The 25,641-nt window shown below is 41.7% G+C and overlaps 1 protein-coding gene across 7 annotated transcripts in view; it reads right to left on the bottom strand.

Moving 5' to 3' along the window:
• THSD7B (thrombospondin type 1 domain containing 7B) overlaps window positions 1–25,641 on the bottom strand; it is a 924,116-nt gene that overhangs the window by 506,950 nt on the left and 391,525 nt on the right. For all 7 annotated transcript variants that reach the window (XM_033944565.1, XM_033944564.1, XM_033944562.1 and 4 more), the window contains one exon: window positions 23,728–23,928. In XM_033944565.1, the coding sequence (XP_033800456.1) occupies window positions 23,728–23,928 (201 nt within the window). The remainder of the gene's footprint in view (window positions 1–23,727; window positions 23,929–25,641) is intronic.

Here is a 25,641-nt window from a genome sequence, read left to right on the forward strand (position 1 = left end):
TAGATTTAAAACAAACCAGATAAAATATTTCTTCACACAATGTGTAATTAAACTCTGGAATTTGTTGCCAGAGAGTGTGGTGAAATCAGTTAGCCTAGTTGGATTTTTAAAAAGGCTTGGATAATTTCCTAAAAGAGAAGTTATTGAGATGGCTTGTGGAAATCCACTGCTTATTCCTAGGATAAGCATCATAAAATCTGTTTTACTACTTGCAATTTCCTGTTTCTGCCGGATTGCATCAGAGGAGAAGCTTTGGAGCAGTCACGTGCAACTAGTAAGAACGGCTGAGAGAGAAAACTTCAGTTTGGCAAAGCGTCCGTGAAGGTGAGGAGAAGGGAGGGAGATGGCCCGACAAGGGAAAGAGGTTGAGTGACACTTTAGGTTTATTGTGTGAAGAAAGGAGACAGATGTTGGATGTAAGTGGGGGGGAGCATGAGAGAGAGGAGACAGACGCTGGATGGAAGTGTGGGGGAGAAAGAGGGGGGCAAACGCCTGGTGGAAGTTGGGAGAAGAGAGAAAAAGGGCAAATGCTGGATTGGGGGAAGAGGATAGAGTTAGATACTGGAAGGGGTGAAGGAAAGAAGTGTCAAGCTGTAGGTAGACACCATTAATAGTTGCCGATATTGTGCTGAAAGGCCAAGTTTAGCGATCAAGTCGGGCTGCACAAATAGCAGATCTGTCTTTGGCTGTTATAAACTTAACTGGCCAGCTACGTTTAAGCCGGCCCATAATAAACTGGTGACAGGACAAAAGCGCGCGAGACTTCGGCGTGCTGACATTGCAGCACAGACAATTCGGTGCAAGATCCCACTGCGCCCCCTAAAAAGTTACTTTTAAAGAGCTCCGACAAGGAGTGTGGGGGGGAACCCCCCACATTATAGAGAAAACTGGGGTGCGTCTTATGTTGAGGTGCGCCTTATGGAGCGAAAAATATGGTTTATTCTATAATTAGCGCATGCTAATTTTAAATTGGTTAGCGCGTCTTAGTTAAAGGACCTCATAATGGGCATCTTAGCAAACAGCATGCGCTAATCGTTAGCGTGCGCGAAATCAGTTAGCACAGCTGTTCTTAAACCTGTCCTGGGAGACCCCCAAGCCAGTTGGGTTTTCAAGATATCCCTAATGAATATGCATGAGTGAGATTTGCCCATAAAGTAGGTAGTAGGCATGCAGATTTTGCTCATGCATAAACATTAGGAATATCTTGAAAACTCAACTGTCTGGGTATCCTCCAGGAGAGGTTTAAGAATCACTGGGTTAACATACTTTAGTAAAAAGACTCCTTAGTCCTAATTCCCTGTATAATGTGACATGGCTACTTTTTTTTTCCAGAGAGTTAGAGAAAACAGCACATGTCTGAAATAGTTCCATATATTTCTGTCTCTTTGTCTATATTGCTTTTCAAGAAGTATTTGGAAACTGTATACTGTAAATATAAAACAAATAGGGGTCATTTTATTAAGGTGAGCTAACCGATGTAGCGTACCCTAAAGATTAGCATGCGCTAAACGCTAAGGCGCTCATTATGGGCGACTTAGCATTTAGCGTGTGCTAAATCGGTTAGCACGCCTTAATAAAAGGACCCCATAATTAGTATACTATCAATAATATCAATAATATAAGTTTTTGAAACAAAGCCATTTACTTTTCTCTGAGTGAGCCTGGATTACTACAGCTTGCTTTCTCAAAAGTTTTGCCTGATCTTTTCTTCGACTTTGTGCCTGGAATGGAAAGCTATGATAAATAGTAATCTATATTGCAAAAGACAGCACAAAATTTGTGCCTGAGATCAGACAAACGTTTCTCATTCTCCAAAGGGCCTACAATATGAAAAATTGTCTGGATGGATATTCCAAAAATGAAGATTGAGCATGTATTCCCCAAACAGACGGGGAATACATGACAAAAAGTGATTCACCTGAAAAGGAAATCCTAACTTTAAATAAGAAAAGAAAAAAAAAATATCTAAAATTTGCTTATCGCTATAAACGAGTCTCCATTTGATTATTCAGGGGCTGGTGCAGTAAGCTTTTGTTAAAGCCATGCTCTGATGCTTTGCATACATCTTCCTAATGCATGAAAAATGTCAGATTTCTGTGAGATGATACAATAATCAATATGCAAATAAGATATGCATAAAGGCCCAAATTCTCAAAAGTGGCAACTGAAGGCACCCTACCATTCACCTAATAAACAGTTAGCACAGCAGTTCTTAAACCTGTCCTGGGAGACCCCCAAGCCAGTCGGGTTTTCAAGATACCCTCCCCCCTCTTTTACAAAAATGTAGCGTGGTTTTTAGTGCCGGCCGCAGCAGTAACAGCTCCGACGTTCAAAGGAATTCTTTGAGCATCGGAGCTGTTACCACCGCGGCCAGTGCTAAAAACCATGCTACAGTTTTGTTAAAAAAAGGGGGTGGGCGGGTGGTTAATTGTTTTAATTGGTGTTAATCAGTACCGTAATTGACCACATTATTTAAAATTAATTTAAAAGAGATTTATAAAAGCCAGAGTTGACTGCAATAAAGGATGCCGTAATCATGTCTACAGAGATGCACATAAGGTTAAAACAGGCATGTTTTACACCAGAAATAACCTTAGCCACCATTAGGCATCTCTGTAAACACGATTCTCATCAAAGGTAGGCGCTGGAAATGTAGACCTACAAAACCCTGGCTGACATTAGTTGTAATTCTGCAAATGGCACCATAGTGCAATTGACAAGCAATCGGCGGGGGGGGGGGGGGGGGGGGGGGGCGGGGGGGAGAGAGCCGCTGATTACAGTGCCGTTTGCAAAATCTGGCCCAAAATGCTAAGTGCGGAGAGCACACCAGAAGCATGCACAGGTGGTTCTTCACTAAGGGCTGGCATTGTGCATAAAATGTTATCAATGATTATTTATGCACAGAATAGCATTCCATACACGGTATAAAGAAACCCGGTCCTATGGTGACTTAAAATATCAAGAAAACTAAAACCTAGGACAAACTGTGTATATAAAGCAACTAAGATTCAGCATAAGAGAATTGGTGATAAGATGTTTTCGATGGTTGGAGTACAACTGTGGAACTCTCTCCCAGGAGTTACGAGATAGAACATGTTTCAAGAAACAGCTGAAAACTCAGCTGTTTGTGGATGCATTTCTAAAATGTGTTGAGATTGGCATGATTTTGGCTAGTACTTATTATATAACACTGTTTTTGATTGTATTCTATTGTAACCTGATTTCAGTTCATTTACAGTATATGTGTTATTTGAATGGAACTTGTAAGACTAAGTAGCTCTTCTTCACCCAGAGAGTGGTAGAAAACTGGAACGCTCTTCCGGAGTCTGTCATAGGGGAAAACACCCTCCAGGGATTCAAGACAAAGTTGGACAAGTTCCTGCTCAACTGGAAAGTACGCAGGTGAGGCTAGGCTCATTTAGAGCACTGGTCTTTGACCTAGGGGCCACCGCGTGAGCGGACCGATGGACCACTGGTCTGACCCAGCAGCGGCAATTCTTATGTTCAATCTAGAAAACCCTGCAATGTTGGCTGTATTCTGTTTGACATGTGTGTAATCTGTTACGATATTCTGCATGTTTATTTTGTACAACTAATCAAATTCCAATTGTGAAAAGTGGGAATAAATAATATAAACTGATATGAAACTCCACTTTGATCGCAGATGGGCTAAATCTAATGGAAGAAAAAGCCTCAGATCTATTTGGTAGAGCTCAAGGCTCAAACCACCTCCGCCCACATCATTGGCCAAAAAACTTCCATTTAGATTCACCCTATACCACTAGAGTTCTTATGAGGATATTAAGATTTAGACAGCAGAACTCCAAATTGCTAAAGACTTTTATGGCTTACCTTAAATAGCCAACGTTTCACGGATCATAGCCGTTTCTTCAGGGCTCCTGGACTTTCATATGTAATATACAATTTCAGCTGTTGTTTTTTAATCTCAGCAGCGTCCTGGTGAGATTAAGAAAGCCCTGAAGAAGCGGCTATGATCCGTGAAACGTAGGCCAATGATGTGGGCGGTGGTGGTTTGAGCCTTGAGCTCTACCAAATAGACCTGAAGCTTTTTCTTCCATTAGATTTAGCCCATCAGCGATCAAAGTGGAGTTTCATATCAGTTTATATTATTTATTTTGTATACCACTTTGATATAAAGCGGTATATAAACGTTCTAAATAAATAAATTATATTGTATTATATATATTATATGGTGTTAAGCTTAAGATCACACACTGAGGACACGCCATCTAATATAATAAAATGGTAGGACGCGCATGCGCACTAAAAAAATTGTGTTCCCTGATCCCGTCGCGGAAACACGATTGCGCATGCGCGGGTTTTACGTCACCGAACTCTGTTCCTCCTTCACCATGCCACGCCAGCCATGTCCGCTGCCGGCCTCGAGCTCCTGGGGGCCCCATGTCCGGCACCGGCCTCGAACTCCTCGGGGCCGGTGGTGCGAGCTGCCCGGCCGGTGCTGAGGCCCCGCCTCCCGCTTCCGCCCTACACGCTTTTCAATTCCTCCAGGCAGTGGCAGACCAAACAGGACCCGATCGGACACCAGGGTTCTACACACTCGCGGAACCCAAGCTAATGTTCACAAATAATTAATTTTTAAGTTCAGCAGACCCCAAGGTAATGTTGTGGCCAAAGTTATTTTTTAAGTTCTTAGCCGCCGCCGCGGCTCTTCTCACGAGCCGCACCTGCGTCGGAGTTGGCTTCCGATGCAGGCAGGGATCGTGAGAGAAGCAGAACTTAAAAATAACTTCGGACACAACTAAGGGAGTCATGGCTACAAAGCATTAGGCATTACTCGCGATCCCGGCCGCTCTTCACACCCACTAGCCTGCAAAACAGCTTCCCACGAGGAAATAAGCAAAATGGCCCTACACTCACAGACCCGCGAGCAGGGTTGCCATGGAAACGCAATCGCAAGGGTCAGTGAGGGGATCAGGAGCGACATGCACAGCAGGGGCTTAGAGAGCAATAGAGTTGCAGTTGGAGAGACTGAGGAAGGGAATGTTCAGATAAAGAACTGAGACTGAAGAAGGAATTTAAAAAAAAAAAAAGGAAGAGACACCTACAGGGAAGTTTGCAGGAATCAGGAACAGGACAGGGTAGGTAAAAGGAAGGGAGAATGGACAGGGGGAGCAGGCAAGAGGTGGTGGTGGACAGCCAAGGAAAAAGAAAGATAGAAAGCGCAAAGGATAGACAGAGAGAGAGAAAGAATTAAAGACAGACATACACACATATATTCTAGCACCCGTTAATGTAACGGGCTATAAGACTAGTATAATATATATAATACAACTTAACGCCATATAATATATATAATACAATATAATATACACTATAATTTAGTAAGTGATTATATATTTATTGCATTCCCTGTGAAATGCACATTGTTTGTCCTAGGTTTTAGTTTTTCTTTATATTTGTCCATTTATATTTTCTTTATATTTGCCCATTTCCTCTTTCCCTGCTTGGACTTGTGCACAGCTCTAGTGCCCTGAGCACAGAACCAGTTCTTTCAGAATATCTCACTGATTTTTCTTCTCTTCATACAGCATATCTTATATGCTCAGAGCAAAAAAAACCACCAACAAAAAAACCCAATAACAACAGGAACAGTTAGCTTAGCAGGGTTTAAAAAAGGTTTAGACAACGTCGTAAAAGAAAATTCCATAAGCCATTTTTAAGATGGACTTGGGGAAATCCACTTTTTACTCCTAGGATAAGTAGTATGAAATCTACCTTACTTTTAAGGATCTGGCCGTGGACTTGTGGCCTGGGTTGGCCATTGTTGGAAACAGGATACTAGGCTTGATGAACCTTCAGTTTAACACAAGTCTTTGCAGGGGGTTAGTTTCTGCATGAGACCGTTTTATGCATTAAGAATCCTCATAATTGTATGCTAAAGCCGTACTAACCCTACATGCACAAAGCTTGAATATGATCAATCACATCGGCCCCTCAATTAGCTATTAAAATATGAAATTGGAATGCATTGGTAACTTCTGTACTGAGGAATTGTATTGTACTTTTCTGATCCATGGCCAGTTCTAGAACTTTCACTGTTAAACTGCATTTTTAAAACTAAGCATATTTGGATACACTTTCAAACACACCGTGTGATGAATTCATAAAACATATGAGTAGGATTATATTTACAGTTTCTGATTAATTCTCCTCTTAAAGTGATAAAATATCACCTTTGAACTTTTACTTATTGCAGTTTTACTTAAGTGAGTACACACAGGCAAAAAAGAAATAACGCTTGCCTAATTCTATAAAATATTGAAATTCTGGTGCTGCAGAAGCAATATTGGTATCTTCATATATACTTTGCATCTAAATTTAAAATCACAATTTAAAGACCCAGTTAGACCTCCAAAGAATGAACTACTATATTTGAAAAAATATTTACATTATTCAATTTTCATATTTTCCTTTGAGCTGTCAGATAAATGATTTGCTTTCAGAAGCAAATGCATTGTATTTTATTTATTTGGATTCAGCTTATGCCTTTTCAATAACAGTTGAAGGCATAGCCAGCAGAGCGCTGCTTTGTTTGGGGGGGGGGGCAAGAGCTCCGCCCTAGCACATGACCTCCCAGCAGCTCCAGAGTCCCCCCACCCACCTCCTCCAGGCGCTTTAGTTTTAAATCTTCCGCAGCCGCCGCACAGCATTCACGAGCAGGCCTGCGCCCGGAAGCAGAATGAAGGGTCCTGAGGCAGGCCTGGTGCTTGATGCTACGTGGCGGCTGCCCAAAGATTTAAAGCATAACACTGGGAGAAGGGTGGGCAGGAGGTGAGGAGGGCTAAAACCAGCGACCAGAAATTTTTGAGGAGGCCATGGCCCCTGTGGCCTCTCCCATTCTGATGCCTATGGTTAAAGGGAAATTATCCCCCTCACCACCCCCCCTTAAAAAGTCATGTAACTGAGTGCCACACTGCAAATGCTATGATTCCCAGTTAATTTCTATGGATGGTGGAGTATTTACTGCGCTGGCCTTCAGATATACTTGGTATTTCCCTGACCCTTTAGAACAGTGGTTTCAAACTCGCAGCCTGGGGGCCACATGTGGCCCGCCAGGTACTATTTTGAGGCCCTCAGTATGTTTATTATAATCACAAAAGTAAAATAAAACAGTTTCTTGATCATATGTCTCTTTAGCTATAAATTTCAATATTATTATTAAGACTTAGCCAAAAGGAAAGATTTATAAACTATAAAGAGTTTTACCTCATGCAAAACTGTAATTTCTTTAATAAGACATTAACTATTTTTTCTGCAGCCCTCAGGGTTAAAGTTTAGCATCTTTCCTTTCTCAAAACTGACACATTTCAATCACTATATTGAAAATAAAATAATTTTCCCTACCTTTGTTGTCTGGTGATTATTTTTCTGTGCTTTTAACTATGCTTCCAGGGCCTTCTTGTCCATTGACTGGTTTTCTCTCCGTCTTCACTTTCTGCCTTGCATCCATCTTTGGCATTAACTTAACATTTCAAAATCTACTTTTCCATGTCTTACCTTCCCTCCCTATTTCCATGGTCTGACATCTCTCTCCTCCTCCCCCCCCCCCCAGGGTAACTTTCTCTTTCCCTTCCTCCTTTCTACCCCCTGCAGTCTATCTCCCTTCCCTTCCTGATTTCTGGCCCCCCTCCCAGTCCAACATTTCTCCCTCCTTTCCACCAGTCCAACATTTTTTATCTCTCTTCTTCCTGCATGCTTCTCCTCTGATCCTCCCTTCCCTCCGCCAACCAACATCTCTGTTTCCCTCCCTCCACGAGTCTAACTTTTCACTCTCTGCCCTCTCCCCCTTCTCCAGTGTAACATTTCTCCTTCCCTCCTTTCTGCCCTCCCCATCTCACCCTCTCCATGTCCAACATTTTCTGCCTCCTGCATGCTTTCTCTCTCTGTCCTTGCCTCTTCCCTAGAGTGGCATCCCTCTTTCCCACCCCCAACCCAACATGCTCTCTCCCCATGCACCATCTCACCCTCCCCTCCAGTGTGTAGCACTTTTCCTTTCCCTCCCTTTCTGCCAGGTCCAGCAGTATCTCTTCTCCCTTCCTTTTACTCCCCCCTGTCCAGCAGTGCCCCTTTTCCTTCCCTGCTCTCCCTGTCCAGCAATACTTCTCCTTTCTGTAACCTAGCAGCAGCTCATTGAGTACTTTTGACTTAGTCACATAGCTGACCCTAGCTTTAGTTTAGCTTTAGCCGCGGTTTCATCAGGCAGCTTTGTGGCTTTTGCTAGGCCAGCCCGCCTCACATCATCGAAGTGGGCCAGCCTAGCAAAGGCCCCATGGCTGTCTGATGAAACCGCAGCTAAAGCTAAACTAAAGCTAGCGGCAGATGTGTGACTAAGTTAAAATCACACTTGGCTACCAGTGTGCGTGTGTATGCATTTGGGTGTTTGGTTGTCTGGGGGTATGACTGTGGAGTGTATGCTGTCTGATTGTTGTGGTTTGAGGCCGAGTGCTTGGGGTTTGTGTGTGTTTGATTGGGGGTTTTGTACTTCAAAAAAATGTCAATTGCGTTGGGCATTCAGTCATTGGGTTTCTGTATTGTGACCATCTGCTGTTCTGATTTTCCAGTATTGTTTTATCTATTTGTTATGTTTTTATGCTTGTTTTGACCCTGGTTGTTTGTTCCCTTTGCAATTGCTAATAAAGACAATTAAAAAAAAAAAATCACACTTGGCTGCCACTGCTGGTCCAGGGGTGAGAAGAAGAGGAGTCCCAGCAGCGTATAGCCAGCAGAAGGCAGGAAGTCAGCTGACACCAGCAACTTGAGCAGAAGGCAGGAAGCCAGTCGGTGATCGGCGGCAGAAGGCAGGAAGTCAGCTGACACTTGCACGGGTGATCGGCGGCAGAAGGCAAGATCGCATACAGACCGCGGGCTGTAAAAAAGTACCTGGAGCGCTGCATGCGGCCCATGGGCCGAGAGTTTGAGACCGCTGATTTAGAAGTACACTTGTATGCATACAAACTCTAAACCACACTCAGATCTACAATTAGGAATGCCTACTTATAAGAGTTTTAAAATATGCATAGGATTAGTGTATTATTAGGATTACTGCCTTTGCATATTTTTTTTAGCAGGTATTCAAGGCATTATTTTAGAAATGTTTGTAAAATCAGGTTTTGCACATGAAAATCCTTTCCAAAATTATCCTGTATTAGAACAATAAAGATATGAAAATTGAAGGATTTGGTTTCACTTAACTTGTTGGGTCAGCATTTGTCAGGCTGCTAAGCTTCTGTACCTTCACTGCTGTACCATCGTTGTAAATAAATGGTAGCCATTACAAGGTAGCATACTATAACTCTAAATACCCAACAAGCTAAGAGACATGCAAGACATATGTAAGTAACTAGCGCATATTAATATGAGGGAGGAGGAGAGTTACCTCTGGGAAATGTTGATATTGCCATTTTAGTGAAAGTAATTCTTTGACAGATGGCATATAGTAATTAATACTTATCAAGATATTTTACTTATACGAAAAAAATTAAATTTCCATACAGTATATATATACCGTGTTCACAGGCATATCTATATATCTACAGGTATATCTATCTATCTATGTATCCATAATCAAAATATGCTACATATCATATACTTATCAGCAATACTGCCTCAACATTCCACAATTTTGCCTCATTTCACCAGCTGTGCATCAACTACTGCTGCCACTGCCTAAGGCAATCAATCTATGGAAGAATAAGACTCTAATTTACTTAATTGCTCCTGTTAAGAATGAAGTGTGAAAGGTAATTTTCTATAGATAATGGATTTGCTCTGCTTTGCAGTATTGTACCAGACACAATCCAAACATATTTCAAATACTTAAAAATACTTGGGGCTCCTTTTACTAAGCTGCGATAATGGTTTTAGCACGCGCTTAACGCACGCTAGACCATAACGCCAGCATTGAGCTGGCATTAGTTCTAGCTGCGTAGCGCGGGTTTAGCGCACGCTAAAATCCTGCGTGCGCTAAAAACGCTATCGCAGCTTAGTAAAAGGAGCCCTTGGTGATTGTAACATGTGAATATTTCTCTGAACTCTTTTCCAATCATACAAAAACCGTTGTCACAAAAGTATTCCGTTACCTGTAGCTGCACAGAATCTGTGTATTGTGTTTTAAAGGGCCACGTACAATGGTACTGACCATTCATACATCATTTATAATGTTTATTAAATTCATTTACCTGAAACATAAAAATAATAAAATATAAACCCTTCACTTGCTCACCCAATTCTTGGATTCATAAAGAATGGGTATGATGAGTCTGAGGAATAAATCCCTAGATACTGTATATCTTCAACCACCGCCCCATGGACCAATGCCGGTCCACAGAAATTTCCTGCCGGTCCACAGGGCCAGCAGGCCCAAAACAGTTTTCTTCAACCGCCGGTGCACGGTGCGATTGATGCGGCATTATCTTCGAGCCAGCTCCCTCTTCCTAACTGATTCAGGCATCCTGTGCCTGAACCGGAAGCCTTCTATCTGACGTCGCAAAGTCAGAGAGAAGGCTTCCAGATGAGGCAAGGGACGTGCAAGGTGCAATTAGTACTATTATGGGGCGGGATCTGGGGTGGAGATTGGGTAGAGATGGCCAGGGTCTGGCCCACGACTTAGCCCAGTGTTTTTCAACCGCTGGTCCACGGACCGATGTCGGTCCACAGAATAAATCTTTTATTTCTGCCGGTCCATAGGTGTAAAAAGGTTGATAAACACTGGTATATAACATAGTAACATAGTAGATGATGGGGAGGTTTTTTGAACAACTTTCTTTAAGAACTTGAAGTAAAGAATAAACACTTCAGTTTGATGATTTCAAGGCAGTTCAAATTTGTTTACAGAATCTTCTCACTCTACCAGCACGTCCTATCCATGGGGAATATGCAAGTGTATCCACACACCTTGTGAGGAATAACACTGTGCTCCAGACTTAGATACTGAACCTAAGCTGGATTAGGCTAGAACAAATAAAGGGTGAAAACCTAGTGAGAGGACAATGTTAGACCCAAGTTTTCATGCAGTCATGTGGTCTCACAAAATGGATCCGATTCTCTCTCAAACTGAAGAAGAAGGCAGGCTCCTGCAAGCTTCAGTCACACCATCTGGGACTAGCTAAGCACTCTGGGAGATTGAGTCCATAAAACACACTTTGTTTGCATATCTTAGAATAAACACTCTATACTTATAGAAGAAACTGAGAAACTGCCTTCATGAAATGGAGGCAGAACATAGGTATTATTTTAAAAATCAGCACCTAAGCACTTGAACCCATAAAGGTGGAGGAGGGGTGCATGTGGGCAAGGCATGGGCAGGTAACACATTTAGGTACCAAATGTATTCAATACTGTAAGTTCTATGCCCACATGCCAGCATTTAGGCACTAACATTTGGATCTGCCTTTTATAAGGTGTAAGTTTTGGTGCCTAAATGTTGGCCTGCTTAGGCACTATTGCCACATAGAAGCTGGACACCCAGATGCTATTATAGAATATAATCTTAGAGCACAGATTTTGGGCACCTGATTCAAGCACCCTTTATAGAATTGCCTTCTAAATACAATTTTGTGTGCACATTGAGCTTTATTAAGGGCTCCTTTTACTAAGGTGCAATAGCATTTTTAGCACGCGCAAACCCCGCGCTAAATGGAAAATACTAATGCAAGCTCTATAGAGGTGTTAGCGTCTAGCACATGTGGCATTGTAGCGCGCGTTAAGCGTGCACTAAAACCACTAGCGCACCTTAGAAAAGGATCCCTAAATGCACCATAATCTCTTCTTGTCCAAAGTACTGTAACTTTAACTTTTTCTGAGCTTTATTACAGAATGATCCTGGGAGGTGACCTTGTTACGCCCGCTAAGAATGGGAACTTCAACTTAATCCATACAAGGTTAAATGAGGTTCAAGGTTCTCTCACTATAATTGAAAAACAAATTGAGTTCTTTTCATCTAATCTTCAGGGCTAATATTAAAAAAAAAAAAGCCTGAGCAGACTAAAATGGAATGTCCCTCCTCTAATTAAATTAATGGTTTTGTATTATGAATCCTAGAGGACTGATTTTCAGGATATCCATAGTGAATATTAATGAGCTACTTGCGCACATTTGGTCAAAGGATCAGGCTAATTTGCATATTGCGATTATCCTGAAAGTTGCATGTTTGTGAACCAGAAAATGGAAATTAAGAATACGTGAATTAATGGCCTGCTGCATTCTTGCCCAATAACATTTTGAATAAAAAGCATCTGAAACCTTGGCTATTCTCAAAAATGATGTCGGTATAATTCATGGCACTTTGTATTAGTTTTGAAAATTAATAAAGATTTTTTTTTTAAATGTAAATCTCACTACCCTCTTTATAATCACCAATTCTTAGTATGTTTTTCCTTCCTTACATTAAAGTTCCTGTAAACTGTGCCAAGCTCTATATAGAGAGGATGCAGCATATAAACTTAAGGTTTAGTTTAGTTTAATTAAATGATCATATTGAAAGATTTTGCCTACTTGTTTGCTTCTACAGTGCAAGCAGTATCTTAAACTTTAAGTTATAGCAAGCATACATTCAGAATGGATGAGCAATGAAACAAGTTTAGTATGCTGTCAAAAAAGTTACCCAATAGTTATCAAAGACAACCATTTTTGATCTAGTCTAGTAAAATGTATGAAACATTTTATTTATATATTTAATAAAGTTGTAGATTAGAAAGTTACATGAATATATATTACATAATCTTTGCACAGGCATTCTATATTTCATCTGCCTACTCTCTCATCTGTCCAATTCATTAACACCCTCCACACATACACCTCCCCCCCCACCCTATTTCCCTCTTAATATTAATTCTTGGATCATCTCAGATTTCATGATCATCCATCCACCTGTTTCTCTGGTGACACTGGATCAGAGAGACAGACAGATGTGACTTGCCCATAAGGTACTGTTTTGTTTCGATTCAGTAAAAATATGGTAAAAATAGATGCTACGATAAACATAGGAAACAGGCTCACAAGTTGATTTTCAAAGAGAAATCTTTTATTAACCCTTAATATTTTGGGGGGGGCATGCAAGCCAAATTAGATTAAAGATCAATGTGGGCCGAAACATGACTTATGTCAAGTCTGGAATAAATTTAGGGCTCCTTTTACTAAGCTGCGATAGTGGTTTTAGCGCATGCAGAATTGCCGCACGTGCTAGACGCTAATGCCAGCATTGAGCTGGCGTTAGTTCTAGCCGCATAGCACGGGTTTAGCGTGCGTAGCAATTCTGCACACGCTAAAAACACTATCGCAGCTTAGTAAAAGGAGCCCTATGTGATGGAATAAACTTTGTTATTAGGACACATATTTTGGATTTGTCGACTTCATTGCTGTCTGATCTCTTGATTTTTTTTAGTCATATATTGATATACTTTTCAGTGCATTATCTGAAGCAAGTTATAGCCAAATTCCACAATGTTTTATATATTATTAATTTTCCCCATTTTTCCTGCAGATAAAATTCACTGCCTTTCAATCTCCCACCTTCCATTCGACTTCACTGCTTTTCCATTCTATTATTATACTAGCCAATTAACCAAGGGCCTAACATTCAAATATCTATCTGTCTATCTAATATAATAAAACGGTAAGCCGCGCATGCGCGCTTCCTATGCGTGCGTCCGTTTTCCGTGAGCTGTAGCACACATAGGAAGTGTGCATTCATGGCTTAGGGTTCTGTTTTTCGGTCTGGACTGCTCCCTGCCGTATTGTATTTTTTAGTTGAAAGACGCGGCGGTGGCTCCTCTCACGATCCCCGTCTGCGTCGGACTTCCGACGCAGGTGGGGATCATGAGAGGAGCCACCGCTGTGTCTTTCAAATAAAAAAATACAATATGGCAAGGTGAGCAGGGAGCAGGCCAGACCAAAGCTCAAACTTGAACTGCCAGTTGGCCGGCTCCCTTGCCAGAGTTATTTTTTCACTTTAAAGGTGCCGCAGCGGCTCCTGTCACCAGGGAGTCGGCCAGATCACCATGGCAGCCCCCTCCCGCCCTCTCTCTTGGCCTACTGGGAGCAGGTGAGTGAAGCCCGGTACTTCCGGGTAGCTAAGGGGCGGAGCGCGGCGCGTGCTCAGGGTCCGGGTGGAGAAGCCGGTGCTAGAGCCGTTGCGCACATTAGCGCTGGCTAACGCAACCCGGGTAAGGGAGGTCAAGCGGGGAATCAGTTTGGGCGGATGATCGCACAGAGTTGGGACTGGCGTTCACCTTCAGATTAAACAGTAACCAGCTCTAGGGGAGCCGGACGACACCCACATGTAACAGACCAGCGGCACCCCCGATTTCCCGAACCCCCCTCCCCCCAAGCAACAACAAAAACTCCTCCCGATGCCTGCGGCTGTGACCCCCCCACCCCAAGTAAACTCCCCTGGAACAAGATCGGATGCCCAGAAAAGGGGGGAGAGGGAGATCACTCCCAACCGTCCGAGGATCTTTTCTAATGGAGTTATGGCTGGTGGTCAGCAGCAGCTGCCACCGCAAAAGCTGACAATGGGGATGTGTAAGAGAAGGGCGCAGAAAAGGGGATATGTGTGAGAAGGAGGCTGCAAAGGGACATACTGTATGTGAGAAAAGGGTGCTGGGCCTGGAGGCTGAAAGGGAAAAGATGTGAGAAGGGGGCTGGGGGGGCTAAAAAGGGGTTTGGAGCTGGGGCTGTAAAAAGGGGACATGTGAGGGAAAGAGGCTTTAAAGTGGGGCTCTTGGGTAAAGAGACCTGATGTAGGAGGCTGTTTAAAGAAGACAGTTCGGAGAAGAGGGCTGGAGCTTGGGACTGCAAAAGGTGAGTTGTGAGAGAAGGGGCTGAAAAGGAAGACAGGTGTGATAAGGAGACTGGGCCTAGAACTGAGGGCTGGAAGAGTAGGTATGAGAAGGGGGTTGGGTTTGGAGGCTATAAAGGAATGTGTGAGAGAAGGGAGCTGGGGATGAAAAAAGGAGGAGATGGGAGAAGGGGGCTACAAAAGGGGGCATGTGAGAGAAAGGGGCTGAAGATAGGAGCTGGAAGAATAAGTGAAGGGGGAATGAAGAGGGAGTTCTATGGAGGTGAAGGACAGAGAAAGGGGACAGATTTTTAAGTTGGTGGAAATAGGGAAGGTAAAAGGGGAAATGGGAGCCTGAATAGAGGGGGTAAGACATAAGAAGAATAGCCATACTGGATAAGACTAATCTATTCTAGCACCCGTTAATGTAACGGGCTTAAACACTAGTCTATCTATATCATAGTCCACCCATGATGGCAAGACTATATCTGTGTCCAGCACCAGCTAAGGTATTTATAGAACCCTTGGTATAATCTGAAATCGTGCCGGGATGGTGTATGAGTGGAGACAATACTTATGTTTGGAAAGCAGCATGATCAGGAGTCCTCTATGTACTGTACAGTCTTGCTAGTTTGTGTATGTGTGTGTGTGTGTGTGGGGGGGGGGTGCTGTTTCACTATCATAATTTCAATACCGAGGAACAGGCAAGTTCTCCAGAACTCCAGGAAATCTGCCTGTCCCTAGTAATTGAAAACACAGTATTGAAGCACTACCCCTCACTACAATGCAGTTGGAGAATTCCTGCTCAGCTTAGATGGAATAATGATTCATACAAAAATAAATTTAATGTAATAATGATTCATACAAAAATAAATTTAATGTAACATGTGCCTGATGAGGCCATGTTTCACCTAAGAGCTGCATCAGAGGCAAAACCTTTGGGGTGATTGTGTCTGAAGATCTAAAGGCATCTAAACAGTGTGATAAGGCGGTGGCTGTAGCCAGAAGGATGCTAGACTTTATAGAAAGAGGAATAACAAGCAAAAGAAGGGAGATGTTGATGCCCCTGTCTAGGTCTTTGGTGAGGCCTCACTTTGAATATTGTGTTCAGTTTTGGAGGCCATATCTGGTGAAGGATATAAAAAGACTCGAAGCGGTCCAGAGAAAGGTAACGGAAATGGTAATGGGTTTGAACCAAAAGAAGTATGAGAAGACACTGGTAGAGCTAAATATGTATAGGGACAGACATTTAAATACTTGAAAGCTATTAATATAGAACCAAATCTTTTCCAGAGAAGAGAAAATGGTAAAACTAGGGGGCATAATTTGAGGTTGCAGGGAGCAATGCTAAAAAAAATTTTTTTCACAGAGAGGATGGTAGATGCCTGGAATGTCCTCCCGAGGAAAGTGGTGGAGAGGAAAACAGTGATGGAATTAAAAAAAGTGTGGGATAAACATAAGAGGATCTCTAATTAGAAAACGAAGGAAGTAAATTAAAGAACTAAGGCCGGTACCAGACAGACTTGCACGGTCTGTGTCCCATAAGTGGTGATTTGGTGTAGAATGGGAACTCCACTAACTTGGAACATGAGGATGTTACTTGCCAGACTTATGGAAGATGTCCTGCAAACAGGATGGTTGGATAGGCTGGAGAGAGCTTGGATGGCAACTTCAGCATTTGGAACCTAGGACAATACCAGGTGGACTTTACAGTCTACGTCCCAGAAATATCCCAAAAGAGACAAATTAATTTAATCACTAATTTTTAATGGGTATAACTAATGGGCAGACTGGATGGACCGTTCTGGTCTTTATCTGCCATCATTTATTATGTTACTATGTAAAATTAGAGAGGAACAACAGAAAACTTCTCTCTTGTGTAACAGCTTACCAAACAACCCAATGTATTTAAATACACCTTCTATTTAATAACTGATAAGCGCACCTATGTTAAATGCAAAAGTGGCAGTTAGCACGCAGTAATGTACGATAACTGCAATGTGCAATCCATACCCATTTCATACATATACTGCTAGATTCAGTAATGGCACTCAAAAATTGGTGTGCAATGCAAATTCTATAATGAGCACTCATAGAATTAGCATCGAGTGCCAATTCTGACATCCAAATTTCAGTGCCAGAACTTATGCCTGCTGAAACCAGGTGCAATTTCCGGTGCCCGATTTGTGTGCATATCACCAATATTTTATAACACTGCATGCAAATTTTAGGAAAGCCCCAGACCTGCCTATTCACCTCTCACAGTCACACCCCCTTTTATGTATTGTGTGCTAAGCAATTTGAATGTACATTTTTATAAACTGGCGTGTAATATAATTTGTGCCCAATTCCAAATAGTTGCCAATTAGAACCCAATTATTGGCAATAATTATCTTCTTAGCCAATTTAATTGTGTACAGATCTTGGATCGGCGACCAATTTTGGGCACCGTACACAGACTCTGGGGGATAACTCACATATTTCCCATCACATAACAGACTGTATGCATTTAATGCACACTAATTTTGATGTCAGTTGATATCAGCAGTTACAGTCACATGCGTCTATCTTAACAGTTAGCACACACTAATTCACCTACTAACTCCATAGCATATTTTAGTAAAAGTGACCCTTTATTGATGCAAATTTGTACTGGAAATAACAAAGGAGAATGAGTTATAATGAAAACTGAGTTACCATTAAGTTACCATGAGCTACTATTAATCTGAAGAAACATAAAACACGACGGCAGATAAAGGCCAAATGGCCCATCTAGTCTGCCCATTCACAGTAACTATTATCTCTTTCTCTCTCTGAGAGATCCCACGTGCCTATCCCAGGCCCTCTTGAATTCAGATACAGTCTCTGTTTCCACCACCTCTTCCGGGAGACTGTTCCACGCATCTACCACCCTTTCCATAAAAAAGTATTTCCTCAGATTACTCCGGAACCTATCATCTTTTAACTTCATCCTATGCCCTCTCATTGCAGTTTCCTTTCGAGACTCGACTCATGCACATTTATATTATGTAATAATAATAATAACTTTATTCTTCTATATCGCCATAGTCAGGTGACTTCTAGGCGGTTCACATCAACGAGGGCTAGACAATCAGTGAATTACAGAATGCAAGAAGTGAGGGTACAACTTATTACACAAGAAATAGATAAAAGGAAAATATGAAACTTAATTAAATAATATGGATCTCATGTATGCAACCCAGGGAATAGAAGCTGGACAATCAACGAGTTGCAGAATGTGGAAAATGAGGGAACAACATATTACACAAGAAATAGACAGAGGGAAAATAAAACTTAGGAAGTTTAGTAAGGCTTCTGTTTAGGAGATGAATTTGTCAAACAGTACGGTTTTAAGTTCTCTTCGAAAGGCACCGTAGGTCAGCCTGGCTCCTTTGATGAAATTACCAATCCAGGACTGCTGTTTGCTTGTTTGGAACATGAAGGACCTGTTCAAAAAGGACTTGTATTTGCAGCCGGTGATCCTTTGGTATATAAATATGTTACAGTTTCTGGTTGACCATGTGGGATTGTGTAGTACGAAATGTGGTAGTAGGTAAGAAGGTGCTAGTCCCCAGACCTGCTTGAAACAAATACAGGCAAACTTGAACATTATTTGCGCTTCCATTGGCAACCCGTGTAACCTTCTGTAGTAGGGGCTAATGTGGTCGTTTTTCCTCAATCCAAAGATCAAGCGAACTGCAGTGTTTTGCACTATTCTTAATTTTTGTACTGTTTTCTTTGGGACACCTAGATAAATGATATTGCAGTAGTCCAGTATTGGTAGGACCAGGGACTGCACCAGTAATCTAAAGGATGTAGCATCAAAGTATTTTTTAATGGTCCTTAATTTCCACAGTGTACAAAAGCATTTCTTCACCACTAAGTTCGTATGGTCAGCCATGGTTAGATGAGTGTCTAGTGTGATTCCCAGTATTTTTATAGTTTTAGAAATTGGGAATTCGTGGCCATTTAATTTTAGCGATGTTCTGGCAATTTGGTCCTTAGGGCTTGCCAAGAAGAGTTTTGTCTTTTCTGTATTTAGTTTCAGTTTGAAGTTGATTGTCCATGTTTCAATTTCAGTGATCTAGATGATGTGATCTAGAATTTCATTTGTTATGTTATTTAAGGGGATTAAACTAGAAATATCATCAGCATATGTAATAGTTTAAGTTTAACTTTTGTAATAGATGTCCTAAGGATGAGATGTAAATGTTGAATACTGTGGGTGATAGTGGAGAACCTTGGGGAACCCCCGAGGGGTTTTTCCATGGGCTAGAGTAATTCCCATCACTGCCCATTCGGTACGATCTGTTTGTTAGGAAGTCCTGGAACCAGTTCTTAACTTTTCCTGAGAGCCCCATTGTGTCTAGGCATAGTAGCATTATTTTGTGGTCTACTAGATCGAAAGCACTACTAAGATCTAGTTGTAAAATCAGAGTGCTTGTGCCACTGCTGAAAAGACCATAAAGGTGGTTAAGGATGGAAGCTATAACTGTTTCCGTGCTGTAATCCTTTCTAAATCCTGATTGATGTTCACTAAGGATGTTAAATTTGTCTAAGTAGTTCACTAGTTCCAAGTTGACCAGTCGTTCCTGTAGCTTAGTGAATAGGGGGATGCTCGCTAAGAGCCTATAGTTGGATATCAGGGCTATTGAGTTTTTCTGATCTTTGGGGATAGGTGTGATTAGTATGTGTATTTAAACGTCTCTATCATATCTCCCCTCTCTCGCCTTTTCTCCAAAGTATATAGATTGAGATCTTTAAGTCTATCCCCATACGCCTTATCATGAAGACCACACACTATTTTAGTAGCCTTCCTCTGGACCGACTCCATCCTTTTTATATCTTTTTGAAGGTGTGGCCTCCAGAATTTTACATAATATTCTAAATGAGGTCTCACCAGAGTCTTATACAGAGGCATCAATACCTCCTTTTTCCTACTGGCCATACCTCTCCCTATGCAACCTAGCATCCTTCTAGCTTTCACCGTCACTTTTTCAACCTGTTTGGCCACCTTAAGATCATCACATACAATCACACCCAAGTCCTGCTCTTCCATCATGCACATAAGTTCTTCACTCCCTAAACTGAACCGTTCCCTCTGTTTTTTGCAGCCCAAATGTATGATCTTGCATTTCTTAGCATTAAATTTTAGCTGCCAAATTTCAGACAATTCTTCAAGCTTCGCCAGGTCTTTCTTCATGTTATTCACACCATCCGGCATGTCTTCTCTATTGCAGATTTTGGTATCATCCGCACAGAGGCAAATATTACCCAACAACCCTTCAGCAATATCATTTATGAAAATGTTAAAAAGAACAGGCCCAAGAACAGAACCTTAATTCACACCACTGGTAACATCCCTTTCCTCAGAGCGATCTTCATTGATAGCTCCCCTCTGTCGCCTTCCACTCATCCAGTTCCTGATCCAGCCCGTCAAAGGCTTTGCTAAAATCTAAATACACCATAACATAACATAACATAACATTGTGCTTATTGACCGTGTAACCAAAGTTCAACGCGGTTTACAAAAAGTTATAAAAGTAAACATGTTACATAAAATAAGATGATTCGTTAAACAGTCAAATATTTAGAAAAAAGATAGGTCTTCAATTGTTTTCTAAAATGGCCATAGGAATGGGTAGTAAGCAACAATATTTGGAATTTGTTGTCATGAAGAGCTGGCTGAGATGCCAAAGTATGATTTAGAAAATTCTTACTCCTGCAACCCTGGATAGATGGAAAATTAAACAAAGGATGAGTTCTTCTACTATGTCTGTATGATGCTAAAGAAAATCTATTGACTAAGTAAGAAGGAGCTGTACCATAAACAGCCTTGTAACAGAAACAGTCTAGTTTAAACAATACCCGGGCTTCTATTGGCAGCCAATACAATTCGCAATAAAAGGGTGTAACATGATCCAATTTTTTAAGGCCATAAATCATTCTGACCACTGTATTCTGTATTATTGTAAGTCTTGCTAATTCTAGTGCACATCCTTTATCCAATTCTCTGGTCACCCAGTCAAAGAAATTGATCAGATTTGTCTGATAAGACCTACCTCTAGTGAATCCATGTTGCCTCCAGTCCTGTAATCCACAGGATTCCAGAAGAAGGGTTACTTTTGAAAGTTCATCATAAAATGCATTGAGTTAGTCCAATAAAAAAGGCATTACATTATTTCCTTTGTTTTATTTCTTTCTATTACCTTATTAAGTTAAACAAAAGTACCATTTATTTTGAACAGAAGCCAGTTCCTTGCAATTTCAGATTTTGTGATTACAATACATAAATCACTAGAACTAACATTTGATTGAGTTGTAGCACTTTTAAAACCACGGAGACCTGTGCATACTATTAAACAGAACGCAAGATAAGGACGGCATGAAAATGTAGATTTTACTGGAATAGAAAACCAAAGAAGATTGTGCACACTAGAGAATTATTTTCAGGAAACGTTCTGTTGGATGGGAAAAGGGTTGTTATTATTTTTGACAGGTGTATAAGCATAGATGGCCAATGACTTACTTGTTTGGGGAGGATAGGGTGGGGTAGGGTACAAAGACACACAGTCCCCTCCAATGATGTGACTACAGTGGGTTATTTCAAAAGAGAAAAATCATTTCATGTTCTCTTATACATAAATACAGCTATTCTATAACATCATGTTTAATTTCTGGGAATGCCCCTGACCCACCCATGCCCTTCCCATGGCCACACCCCCTTTGGAGCCGCAAGCTGTGAAATTTAGGCATAGAATAAGGCATACAGCAAATTGGTGCATAACTCCTAATTAGTAGCAATTAAATGCTTAACGCTAATTATTAATTGTTAGCACCTAATAAGCTAGCTGGTTTACACATGGATCTGCGATCTACACCCATCTTTGGGTGACCTATATAGAATCCGGCTGATATAATAATACAGAGGGTCATTTTCGACATGATGTCCAAATCTAGGTTTGCGGCATTTAATTCTTTAATTGCATTAGAATTCTTAACACTGATCACAAAATTCATGGATTTTAGCAGTTCTTTATAAAAATATGAATGAGGAATTACTGCACTAACTTCCGAAGATCCTTAAAACAACTACAATGAATGTGGTGAGATTGCACGAATTTTGTGATCAGTGTTAACAAATCTACGTTTGGACAATTTACGAAAGATACACAAAAATCCAGTACCAAGCATGCCCATTTTCAAAACTGCAAAACATTTTTCAAATGTGCATCTATCTTTTTAAACCATTTTGGAAAAACACATGTCCAGAAGAAAAATGCACAAAATAAGACATTGGGATGTAGGAAGGGCCAGCATTTCTAGTAGACTGGCCCAGAAGAGCAGTGGGGCACCTCAGGGGGAAATGCAGTGAACTTTACATAAAAGGTTTCAGATACACATCTCAGTATATTGTGTGGTGAGCACTCCAAAACCCACCACAAACTTAGTGCACCCATAAGAACATAAAAATTGCCACTGCTGGGTAAGACCAGTGGTCCATTGTGCCCAGCAGTCCGCTCCCGTGGCAGCCATTAGGTCAGAGACCAGTGCCCTAATTGAGTCTAGCCTTACCTGCGAATGTTCTGGTTCAGCAGAAACTTGTCTAACTTTGTCTTGAATCCCTGGAGGGTGTTTTCCCGTATAACAGCCTCCGGAAGAGCGTTCCAGATTTCTACTACTCTCTGGGTGAAGAAGAACTTCCTTACGTTTGTACGGAATCTATCCCCTTTCAACTTTAGAGAGTGCCCTCTCGTTTTCTGTACCTTGGAGAGGGTAAACAACCCGTCTTTATCTACTAAGTCTATTCCCTTCACTATCTTGAATGTTTTGATCAAGTCCCCTCTCAGTCTCCTCTTTTCAAGGGAGAAGAGGCTCAGTTTCTCTAATCTCTCACTGCACATCACCACAATAGCCCTTATGCCTGCAGGTGTACCTATATGGTGGTCCGGTGGGGTTTGCTGGGCTCACATGCTCCACCACAAGTGTAGTAGAAAGAGTGGGATATGGACTTGGGTCCCCTTCTCTGCAGTTCACTGCACTGAGCACCAGAGACCTGTTTGCTGGTCTAAAAGGACTGTCCACACCATCTGAAGCTATCATACAGTTAGGTATGTACTGTTTCATTTACATCTTTGGGAGGGTGGGATGGATGTCAGTGATCATAGGGGGAATGTAGGGAGGTATGCCTACATCTCTCCAGTAGTCATCTGGTCAGATGGGTACCATTTGGCACTTATTCATTGTTACAACAGGCCTAGCCCCAAACGTCCAAATTATGCCATGAGTGTATTGTAAAAAATTTGATTATGCCAGAAAAATGAACAGGTTATAAGCCCGCCCTATTCCCACTCCAACCACGCCTCTAACATGCCCCCTTAAGATTTACCCCCTCTTTTACTAAGGTGCGCTAACTGATTAGCGGGCACTCAACGCTAATGCGTCCATAGACTAGCATGCCTGCGTTAGCGTTTAGCGCACGCTAATCGGTTAGCATCTTAGTAAAAGAGGGCCTTAGAGGAACTGCAGTTGAATGGCACAGATATCCATCTAAAAAATAGGTCTCAAAAATAGCAAACTGGAAGGGTTTGGCAAGAAAAACATCTATCTGCCCCTATATGCCTTTTTTTTTTAACGTTTTGCTTTTTTTGAAAATGAGCCCCACAGTATATTTGTAGAACATAATCAAATCTTCCCAAACCTGAAGGCTTTGCAGAAAATCAAAATTCAACTCTGCAGATGATAAATGAGTCAAAATACTACTGAATTTAATTTATAGTTGGAATGAAAATGCACTATTGAAGTTATGTTTGAGTAAAACATTTTGAAAAGGGAAAAAAACTGGCCTGATCACATGAGAAGACCATTCTTTTGTTCACAGTACTTGCCTTCATCATTTTTGCACTCTCCCTTCTGTATATATTTTCCTTGCCCACAATCTCCATTATCAGCTACGCAAATTCCTTTTCCAGAACTGACCCACCGAAAACACGTGGGATCTTCACAAGGAAGTGATTCCACCAAATGGGAGCAACTTTCACCACTGCCAATTGATTCCCCAATAACGTATCGTCTTCTCATTTTAAACCCTGAAGAAGAAAAATAATACCTTTTAATATGCGTATAAACATGAAATCAGCTTTTCCAAAACTGAGATTGGTAAAAAAGTTAGCATGTTTTTTTTCAGTCTCCTGACATGAAAACAGACATATAAGTAGGCTTTACAAATGTTGCCTAAAGATGCACATTCGTTATTCCACATTTGGTTAACAAGAATAAGAACATAAGTATTGCCGCTGCTGGATCAGACCAGTGGTCCATCGTGCCCAGCAGTCCACTCACGCGAGTTAAAAAATGCATGAGATAGACACGAAGGGCCAGATTCTGGAAATGGTGGTGCCGCAGTAGGCACCTGCAAAATGGTCGCCTACCACATGTCAATCACCGATTGGCACCACATCCAGAATTATGTCTATTTTTTGTATATACACCTTAAATATAGGCCAGCCTTTCACAGGCCTACATTTAAGGTGTCTGACTCGAGCCTACAGAAGCACCTAGGCATGCCTACGGATGCCTAAGGCCACAATAAACACCAGCCTTAGGCATCTGTAGGTGTGCATAGGCACATCCTTAGGTGCGAATCAGACACATATGCTGTAGGTGTCATTCACTGCATTGATTTAAAAAAAAAATGTGTCTTAACTGGAACAAAATTTTTTAAAAAGAAGGCGTTGGGCCACGGAATATGGGATAAAAGAGTCCCCCTTTTACAAAGTCAATTGTTGTGGCGGGCCGCAGTGATTGATCCAATGCCTATATGAATTCAATGGGCATCAGAGTGTTTGCCGCGGGCAGCCACTACCACGCCTTTGTAGAAAAAGGCCTCCCCTCCTTTTTTTTCTATAAAGGCGTGGGAGCAGATGCCCGGGGGGAGTTTGCAAAATAGGTACAAACATAGCATGATTTTAATTATTAATTTTTCTCAAAATTCTGACATTTACATAGGAGGTACTATGCCATTTACGACTGTCATTGACAGATTTTTCAAAAGTGCATTATGAAAGCACAAGAACATCTGCTATTTCTTTAGCAGGAGTGACTTTATGGAACAATTTAAACAGGACCATTGAGAGCTCTTTTGAACTTTCAAAAATTTAAGAAGGTATTAAAAATCACTTTATTCATGGAAGCATTTAAATGATTGCTTACTCTCGATCTATGACAACATATATAGGTGGTTGGCCATGTCAGGTAAATTATCTGGTTTGAAGAAATTGGAGTACAGTACTCCCCGATATTCTCAGGGGTTCCGTTCCAGAAACCCCCGCGAATCTTGAAAAACCGCAAATATGGTTTTAAGCGGGGAAGACAGGAGAGGGGAGCCGGAGAGGCAGGAGAGGGGAGCCAGAGCGCCGGCGAGTGAAGGCAATCACTCGTGTTGTGCTCCAACCGCCTCTTCCTGCATTTAAGTCGGGCCTCACCAATTAGTAGCTGCTTTGACATGCAGCTCCTGATTGGTGAGGCCCGACTTTAGTGCAGGAAGAGGTGGTCGGAGTATACCTCGAGTGATTTCCTTCACTCGCCAGCGCACCGGCTTCTCTCTCCTACCTCTCCGGCTGCCCTCTCCTGCCTGGTCATTCGCGATCGGAAAATACCGCGAATGACTGGGACCGCGAATTGCCGACCGCAAATGACCAGAGGAGCACTGTATTTGGTGTTTGTTTGTGCATGACTATTGTATGTGCCTGTATTTTATGACTGTATTTTGTAAACCGCCTAGGAATAGGCGGGAAAGAATT

The sequence above is a fragment of the Geotrypetes seraphini genome, chromosome 5, assembly GCF_902459505.1.
Source record: "Geotrypetes seraphini chromosome 5, aGeoSer1.1, whole genome shotgun sequence".
In the NCBI taxonomy this organism is placed as follows: Eukaryota; Metazoa; Chordata; class Amphibia; order Gymnophiona; family Dermophiidae; genus Geotrypetes; species Geotrypetes seraphini.